This window comes from Oxyura jamaicensis, chromosome 8 (genome assembly GCF_011077185.1).
Source record: "Oxyura jamaicensis isolate SHBP4307 breed ruddy duck chromosome 8, BPBGC_Ojam_1.0, whole genome shotgun sequence".
In the NCBI taxonomy this organism is placed as follows: domain Eukaryota; kingdom Metazoa; phylum Chordata; class Aves; order Anseriformes; family Anatidae; genus Oxyura; species Oxyura jamaicensis.
Genome location: NC_048900.1, coordinates 3,054,785 through 3,064,609, shown reverse-complemented (window position 1 = coordinate 3,064,609; position 9,825 = coordinate 3,054,785). Strand labels below are relative to the sequence as shown.

Sequence of the window (9,825 nt, the reverse complement as noted above, 5' to 3'; positions counted from 1 at the left end):
AGTACAATTACCTGAAGCTTGGTGGGAAATCAGGCTCATTACTAAAAAACTCTAAGACACTACCAGATTGAATGCTTAAAGTTACATACTCATAATCCAATATGAATTAATATTTAATTTAAATTTCCACCTTTCTAGTATGTCATCACTAGTTCACATACCCAAACAAACTATTCCTCTCCAGACTGAGATTAAGGATGCATTAATGCTTTGTTTATACTGTGATCCACCCTGAGGTTTTGTTCAAACATGCAAAGACCCCATATTTGATTCTCCAATTAAGATGCTTTTTTAAAATATTAATATATGCTTCATTTGGTCAGCACCCAAAATTAAAAAAAAATTATCACTTAAAAGCAAATGAGAAGTTCAAAGAGCCAGATTACATGGGAATTTAAAAGTATTCAGTTTATGGATTTGAGAATAAATTCAACCACGCCACTAAATTAAATATACTCTTGCTGTGAAAGCCAAGATAGGTTTTCTGTTTAATCTTCATAAATTAGTATAGATTTCTTAAATTTTTGTATTCTGTGAAGTTTATCTTAAAGTTTAACTGCTTATGTGGATTTCAAACTGTTCAAAAATATTTGAAGCAGCAAATTGTTACATCAGAAATAATTATGTTTTGGGCCAGAATCTTTTCTTTGATATAAACATGATTAAGTTTTCACTGGGTGAAGAAATGAGATCAGTAGTTCAGGTTCAAATTAGAATCAATGGGATTACATTGCTTTGAATTTTTGTGATCTAGATTATTTTTTTTTAGTGTTATTCTTCAAAATTATTTAAACACATTGAAAAGCCTTACTTATCAGTCAGTGTTACATATTTACAGACCTGAAAATGATTTAACGTCTTTCACTAATCTAAGCCCCCAGATTTTTCAACTAACCTGAAGACGGCTTCTAAAATGTTGCTTCCCTTTTTAAGTGACTATTATTAAGAAAGTATTTAAAGCCCACTTAAAACGTTTTAAATTGTTTAAATCATATATATCCTCTTGCTAGGAAGGATTTGTTGTCCAGTCAGTAGGTTGTTTTCCAGTTATCTTAGTCCTATTCGAAATGGGATTTACGGACAAGAGAAGAAATGGACCAGCTGTCACTGTCTGCCCCTTGAGCCTGCTTCACCAATAGAAGTATCCGCAATGTCTTGTCATCAGATCAGTGAATCTGAACAGCCGTGTTTTCAGTCTGTTTTCAGGGTTCTTGGAACAAGGTTTTCAGAACTTGCCTGCCAGCAACATATCCAGAGGAAACTATTTACCTATTCTGCAACCTAAAGCCACATAAATAAATAAATAAATTTGGAAGAATAATTTGTTAACCTGTTTCCATAATTGGCAACTGTATATTTTTCCTTTGTTAGAATCATGCAGAACCTGTTCCTTATATGACTGACTATGCAATACAAGTTATATTTTTTGGCTTTACTTCCTTTGTTCACTTTTATTTTGTACTGGATACTTAATACGGGAGTAATAATGAGAATCAAAAGCACGTGGTGAAATGGTTGCATGATGAAGTAATACAGAAACGTGTGTTAAAATTTAGAAGAATGGAATATCTTCAACAAAAATCCAGAAGCAGGACCTCAGAAGCACTTTCACATCTGGAAGTACAAATTCTGTTGTCCATTTCTAGAGCAAAGTCTGAATATTGGTGCAGAGAAATCCTGTCATTTCATAACCATGGCAGCTGTCCATGGCTGTACTCTACAAGCAAAACCATGCTCAGTTTTATTTGTCACACTGTTTTCCTTTGAAAAATAATAATGATAAAATAACCTAAGGTAACACCTGTATAGGGAATTATAGATTATTGTTGTAGTAAACATTTCTTTCTAGGAACAAACATCTCATTACGGGTAAACAGCTAAAAGCTTTCACCTTTTCAAAAATATACATGAAAAAGTTAGTTTGAAGTAAATGGCACCGATAGATGGTTACTAGTTGAAAACATAGCCCATACTTTCTGGAAAGCATGGTTACTAAGTTCATGACTCACCATTTTGTATATCTTAACTTGTCTGATTATTTTGCTTCTTGATGAGCTGACTTGTGTAGCTGTTCTTTTTGTTGTTGTTCTTTTTTTTTTTTTTTTTTTTTTTTTTGAGCACAGAAGGGGCCTCTTATGCAGCATTAATGTTAATTTTGTATTCTTACACTGAACAAATGCATTGCTGCTATGCATCTGTCTGCATCTAGTCTTGAACTTCTGACAGCAGAGGAATGGAGTGGAGATAAATTTTATTGAAGGTCCCTCACTGAAAATGCCTGCCACAGCCTGCTGTAAATTAACCCAAAGCCCTGGTGTCTGAGATGCCTCTGTTGAATGAGGAGTGGTCTCTTCAACAGATAGAACCAAGATTTTGCCTTTTAAAAGTGAGAAACACACCAACAAGAAACAGAAAAATTGAAAATCTGAAAACTTGTGTTTATTCTAGATGAAAATATATATAAATAGACAACTAAAATAATTGGGCAGTTACTAACTGTTAGTTTACTAACAGTTTCTAACTGTTTTGTTAGAAACTTTCTTGTTGGCTGTATGCTATTTCACAGCATTCCCAAAAGATAAGAGGTTCATTTGTCTTAGTCAAAGGCTAGTTTAATGCCTTCAAAGCTGAAGGTGGTTTCCACCATTAGTCTGCAAACTACTTCCAGCTGGTTCACTCAACAGTGTATTAACGTTGCACAGTAAGCAGCAAACAGCTTTTGTCTTGGTTACATCCAGCTGGACTCTTCTGGGGCTCAATGTGGTGGTATTATCTGGCTTAAAAGCATAAAACGTATACTTCTTAGTGATGGAAAACTTACACAGGGAAAGGATACTAGCCAGTAGCAACACCCATTACATCTGTTTTACTTTAACCTGATCTCTTTAGTATTATAAATAATGTTGTCATGCATCCATCAAATCATAAATTCTGAGCTAAGTTGATAGGTGTTTCATGGAAAAATGTGTTCTTAAAGGGGAAAAAACATTAAAGCGAGAATAATATAGACAAAAGAAGTTAAACTATCCCTAGAATTTTGTATTATATATCTAAATATGCGTAGGCACGCAAATGTGTGTGTGCATACATACATATATTAAAAATACACAAAAACTATTCGCAGTTAGTAAAGATAATAGCTTGCTTTCCTTCCACGATATTCTATTTTAGCTTCTCTTGATCACTAAATTTTAATCTAATGGCCTGTTTAGCGTGTGGGATTGCATGGCCATCATCAGGTAATTAACAGTTAAGGATGCTTTCTTTTACACTTTAGTGGTAGTACAGATTATATTAATTTGTATACTTGCAGGCATATGGTAAAATAAGGTGAAAAAGGAGAAAAGCAAAACCATATCCTTCCAGCAAATTATGCAATGTTAGAAATTATACAAAAATGAGTTGTGTACGTTTCTAGGATCCTAGAGGAAGTTCATAACAAAGCCTCTGCCAGCTCTCAAGAGGGATTAAATTATTGCCTTGGAGGCCAATTTTGGCAAAGCAATACTTGAAAAAGTTTACTTACCACATAGGTAAATGAATTAACAATGAATTTCTTGGGTTCTCACACTGAAGGAAAAAAAATTCAAATGCCCCCGTTCTTACAGTGTTAATGAAGCTAAATTTTACCTTGCTTGAGTAGGCACACACCCTGAGTCTCTGGGAGGAAAAGCCTTGAAGTATTATGTTTCTGTTGGTACAACTCCCTTCCTGTTGCTATTAATAGCCATGAATATATAAAGTCTTTAGAAATCAAACTAAAGAGACAGCTGTTGGTCATTGCCTTAAATTGTTTTAAAAACATTGATTATTTTAATCATATTTTATAATAAGTTTCCTTGACAGATATCAATATTAGAGTTCTTAAAACACAGCATAGGCTCTGCTTTCTCTTCCACACTAGAAAAATTCTGTGCACGTGTGTATAAACTATATGCACAATGGAGCTGATCCATAAATGCTATTGTGCTAAATATGATACACCTTGTCCCATTTTCTCAAGTTACACCATGAAATTTGTCAGTCTGATTGTTTTTTAGTAAGTTAAACATGTTTTTGTAGCCTATTTCATGTTCCCAGATTCTTGTCAATTCTTGGCCTTGTGTATATTGGAAGTGTTTTACGAAATTCTGGATGTGGGAGGTTTCCAAAGCAATTTTCACCATGTTGTTTCTCAGTTAAAGATTACACTTCCGTGAATTGTTTAAGTTTAATTACTGTGGTGATACTGAATGTGAGATTCTTAACAGAATGTGTTCAGGTGCCTAAATAACTGATCGTTGTGTGTGTGTGTGTTTTTGTAAACTGAAATAAATGAAACCACAATTTGAAATACTCAGGGTCACAGCCTTAAACATGTTTTGGAATGCATTGATTGCAACCTAGCATTTTCCAGTTGCTGCAGATATGCATGTCTAAGAATAGTGCAGAGATCTAAATCCTACCCAGCCAACTGTGTGGGGAATTTTTAGCAGGGCTCTGAAAACTAGCTTTAGTTATGTAGTTTAGTTGGTTTAATTAAGTGAAACCAAATATCCCATGACCAAGGCCAATCCTGTGGAAAGTAACAGAACCCACACGGTATGTTGCTGTCCATAGTAATGTAAACTTGATGACATATTCTTCTGATTTTTGTTTGCCAAAACATTTGGAGAACACAAAGAAAACGGTAAACGGTGCTGTTTGTGACTAACAGACTTCAGAAGGACAGCAGAACAAAATTAGGGCCTTGCAGATATTTTTGCAAACACTTCATGTTCACAAGAGCTGTGTTCAGAGCACAAGTGCTGCTGGTGGAAACGCTGAACATACAGATGACTTGCTCTAGAGAGTGAAGCTGAATCCCTTAGGGGCCTTTCAGCCTTTCTTCTGCAGCTGAGGGAGACGTGTGGTAGTGAAGCCATTCAACAAGTACCTCTAATGACCAGTCTCTTTGCTGAAGAGTGGAAGCTGTGTGGGTTACAACAGTTGATTCCTATCTCCTGAGGCATGAGCAGAGCTCTGCTCCCCTGGGAAGCTGCCTAACCAGCCTGTGCCTGTAGCGAGGTCTACCTGGAATACTGGAGCTTGGGTGTTCTGCAAGACTGGATTAACCTTGTCTGATGGCTCTCAGCAAGGCAAGGAGGAATTACTGCCTTCTCCACCCACACTTCCAGACATGTTTTCCAGCCACTTTCCTTCCTCTGGCTAGTCTGTGAACGCATTGAATTTGCTATCTGTTAGGAAAATAATTAAACAAAACAAAATACCTGAAACCCCAAATTCATGAAAGTCTGCCATGCCAGTGAGGAAGAGCACAAGAGGAAGGGCAGCACTAGTGGGATTCTAGGGGGAGCGGGATTCTGGCTGGAGATGAACAGAGAGAGGGGAAGGGTGGAGGAAACGTGGCTCTTGGCAGCGGTGACTGACTGGATGGGCGCCGCCATCTTGCAGGCCCCAGGCCTGCCTCACCACAGCGTCCCAGCGTCTGAGACCTCTTACACTGAGGGATATAATAAGCATGTATGCTTAGCTGTTTATCTGAAACCTGAAACTGCTGTGAAAACATGATGACTTCAGACGCTGGCAATCCTTTCTGTGCTGTCTGATATTCACTGTCCTGTGCTGTGGGTGGGCAAAAAATACCTCCATGCAATGTGTTTTATGTAAGCCCTTCCAAGTATTAATGGGAAAAAAACATAGGATTATGCAAAAACTGTTAGCAAGGCTGATAATATTATTTATTGCAAATAACTCTTTCTGCAAACATGGACCTATTTTCTCCTGTGAGGCAGACTTTTTTTTTTTTCTTCCTTCTGAGGTTTGTTATTTGGTAGCAGCGGCTGAGGAAAACTTGCAACTTGTCAGTCCTTCAGACTGTTAACTCCAGCTGTCCCGTTTGTTTGCAGTGCTAGTAGGTCATCTGAATAACACAGGGATTCTGACTGAATGGCTGGAGCCTACCAAGAGGAGTACTGAGTGATGCAGTGCAAGGAGCTGAAGCTGACTAGTCATCCGGATGCCTGGGAGAGTATGTCACCATCGTAGATTTTTCACCATTCAAATATTTAACTTTTGCTTCTCATAGCACCCTGTTTAGTTAAACCCTTATCTCAGAGCGATGATTATTAAATAGGAACAAAAAAAAAAATCTTGGTTTAACATGGAATATATGGAATAGGAATATAATTCCTATTTTGTTCTCTTAAGATTTATTTAGATTGTCTGGATTTTAGACCTGTTTTATGGCTATGTTTTCTTAGCAGAAAGATATTATGTTCCTTCTGTTCACTTGAATTTGAACTGGATCATGTAAGTTATATTATACTGCTTGCTTGGTAGTTATTTAGGGTAAAATTACGTGAGAAGTCTGAATAGACGCTGCATGGTGTTCAGAAGAGGCATCCTGCTTCTCTCTCTCTTTTTCTCCTGGACATGCACTCCCACAGCTTATTTAGCTAATTTAGCTATCAGCTCACTAAGCTGGCAGGGAACTAACCAAGCAAAAAAAAAAAGTGGCTGTTTCTGAGCTAGTGAGTAATATCATTGCCCAGAGAACTCTGAGAAGTGCCAAAATATGGTAAGGAAAGATGGTAGAGGGTAGAGCTGTTTGGCTACTGGAAAATGCAAAGGAGGGGGAAAACAGGGAAAGAGGAGGGAGGAGTATGAAGAAAAGGAAGTGGTGGTAAGCTGTTAGATAAGTTTCACTGTTATATGTAAATTTATCTTTAGAGACTATTTAACACAATGTGGGAAACACTTTTTTTTTTTTTTTTTTTTTTTTTTTGGAGGTCTTTCAAATGTTTTTGGCAGATCAAAGGTTAACATTTTATTATAACTCATGAATAACGCAAACAATAATCTGGCTGCAGGTTGTATGAAATAATATTTTGGGGAATATAAAGGCTCTTCTGCTGTTGTATCTTCTCAGCTATGAACAAGTTCTTTACTGAGTAATATCAGGGAAGTTGAGCTAATGTGCAGCTCACGGCACTTCCAAATCAGATGTGATTTGTGAAGGGTGTCTTCATATATTTCTCATTGGTATAGCAGGATCTTTGGTTGGATAGGAGATCTTGTCCAAATGCACCTGAAGGCTGATGGCCTGCAAGGTCTGCAGATGGATACTATTTTAACCATCTACAGCTTTTAGCAAAACATTTTAAATTTTGAAAATATGACTACTGCATTTTGCCTGTAGGTGAAATGACTTTTTGGAATGGGTTTTGAGGCATAGAGTTAATCTGGGAAAGAGGCTTGTCAGGTAATTTCTCCTTTCACAGAGTCTTATAATAGCTTACTATAAAGATGATCTAGATTTATTTAATTAGTCTGTTCTCTAACTTATTTTGGCTAATTCAGCTCAGGATTTTAATCAGTTGTCATAACTGTTGCATTGATTTATTGCTGAGTTGTTTAATGTGGTAGTTTAGAAATTAAAAAGCTGAAATTAGATAGATTAAACAACTTCAATAACATCAGTTTAGACCTCCAGCTAGCAGAGAGGCGCTTTTGGGGACCTAATGATATATCTGAAGGAAATGACAGCTTAAATGTAGCTGAGGGACTTTAGCTCTCCTTAGTCCCAAGAAATGTCCTACATCAAGGTCATATTATTCTGAAGTTATTCTTTCTACCAGTATGAGTGCATGGAATTTATTTCATTTCACAGTTTCATTTAATGTGTTGATCACCTCTAGAGAACTTCATGCTTATTAATCATAGAGGCATGTATTACATTGTCTGTCAGCCCTTCACTCATTTCATAATTCTGTAAGTATCTTGAAGTATTGGCAAACCATGATTTCAGTTTCCGATTTTGAATATTGATTGTAGCAAAGCAGTTGGAATAATAATAATAAAAAAAAAAAAAACAACTTTTTGCATTTTTTTTAAAGAGTACCCTGCTACCAACACAAGTTAAATAACTTTTGCAGTTAAGAGATGTCTTGAGGAATACCTGTTCTTGACAGAGGCAGCAAATGGCTTTGTATTCATTTGCCCCCAGAGAACTGCAGAAAAAAGTTGCTCTTACTGGCAGAACTGATTACTGAATTTCTGAAGCTAGGTTACAAACAACAACAACAGAACTTTTACATTTTGTGTGAATTCTCAAGATGTGCAATATAGATCATCAAAGGAGCAACTTCTGTACATTATGACCAAACACTTAACTATGCTTAGCTATGTTTGGCAATGTTCAGATAGCAATCCGGGGACCCATCCTGAAAACATGTGAAGGTGTGTTGGGGATTTTCAGAGCTGTGTAAGTGCCACGTGCTTGCACTAACTGCATTGGCGAGGGCTGAGCTAACGCTGCCTGTTGTGTGATACCATATGCAAAATAGCAATTATAATCGATGATGCTGGTAGTAGAATGGATCTGTTCAATGGCTCCTGCTAGGGGATTGAAAATATATCTTCTTCCGTGTCCTAATTCCTTTGACTGCAGCCTTTTGCCTTAATTGCCTTATTATTGTGGCAGCTTTAGCAAAACTGACAGCAACACTTGAGTTGTCGCGTGTTACTTTCACCAAACTGACAGTCTGTTTTCCAAAAAAAAACCCACTTGTGCGAGTCTCAGCCTCCTTCACCTCCTCCTCCCACTTAGACATTCTCCTAATACTCAGTCTTTCTCCTCTCCTTTATTAATCCTATAAACCCTGAGCAAATCTGTCTACCTCTGTCAGTGTTTGGTGAGGAAGGTCCTGTTCTCCAGGGTGCCAGGTCTCAGCGTGCACGGTCTGCACTGACAGGCTGCTAACAAACCTGACCATGTTTGAATCCCTTGGCCTAAGAAGTTGTGAAATCCTTAGAGCAGCTTTAAGCACTCATAGGGCATTCTGAAAATATTCCTTGCATACCTGTCCCTTGGGTTGTCTCGTCAAGAATGGCTGTATAATGCTTGTGGTGTAGGACTCTGAGTAAAATGCCACTTTATAAAGGAACATGAATAATACAAGAATAGATATACAGGACAGACTTTGAAAGATCATAAGCATGACTGAAGCAACGAGGATTTTATTCTCACACAGAGCTTTCAAAAGAGAATTTTGAATCAACAGAACATCTTGATTGAATTCTTCTTGTTTCTCTTCTAGAATATTTCTTTAAACTCTCCAATCAACATTTCCTTTGAAGTAGTGATTCTCTTATGGTTTTCTAATTCCTGTAGGTAAAAGCTATCTGTAGTACAGCTTGTCAAAAACATTTTTTATGAAAGACAAATATACTAGAGACTGAGACAAACCCTTCTGTGCTAAATCAGTACTTCCAGATCCGCTTTATTTTATTTATTTATTTTTACACAGTCCTATCTTCGCCCTGTGAACGAATCCTACAACATCATTGTCCAGGTTAACCTCTTAGATCTAGTTTTGCTTTTAATTTTCTTACTTGACCTTTTCAGTGATTGGCAAGCAAACTTTGGTCTGGTTTACAGAAACACTCCTAGCTATTGAGACAATGACTGCCTACTCTAATTTAGTTACTTCTAATCTAGTTACTTCTAGATTAGTTACCATAAGTAACTAATCTAGTTACTAATCTAGTAACTAATCTAGTTACTTCTAGTTCCTAGATATGCTCAGTTACAGGCATGAAAGTGGGATAAGAATTATTTTGATTCTTTGGGTTATACATCTTTGATTATTCAATTATTTTGCCATTTAGTCTTTCTGAATAAGTGGATCCTCCTCATTTATCTATAGATTAAGTTGTTAGTCTGCCTGGGTTAATATCATTGTTTTAAAAGTTTACAGAAAGTCTCTGATGGCATCCACCTCCAATCTACTTAATTACAAAGCAGTTGTCTAATCAGGCTTTTTTTTTTTTTTTTTAATTTTA

At 36.8% G+C, this 9,825-nt stretch overlaps 1 protein-coding gene across 4 annotated transcripts in view; it reads left to right on the top strand.

Moving 5' to 3' along the window:
- Positions 1-5,983: 5,983 nt before the first annotated feature.
- Positions 5,984-9,825, top strand: part of PLPPR5 (phospholipid phosphatase related 5) — a 246,336-nt gene continuing 242,494 nt past the window's right edge. For all 4 annotated transcript variants that reach the window (XM_035332959.1, XM_035332957.1, XM_035332958.1 and 1 more), the window contains exon 1: positions 5,984-6,010. In XM_035332959.1, coding sequence (XP_035188850.1) covers positions 5,999-6,010 — 12 coding nt within the window. In that variant the 5' untranslated portion in view covers positions 5,984-5,998. The remainder of the gene's footprint in view (positions 6,011-9,825) is intronic.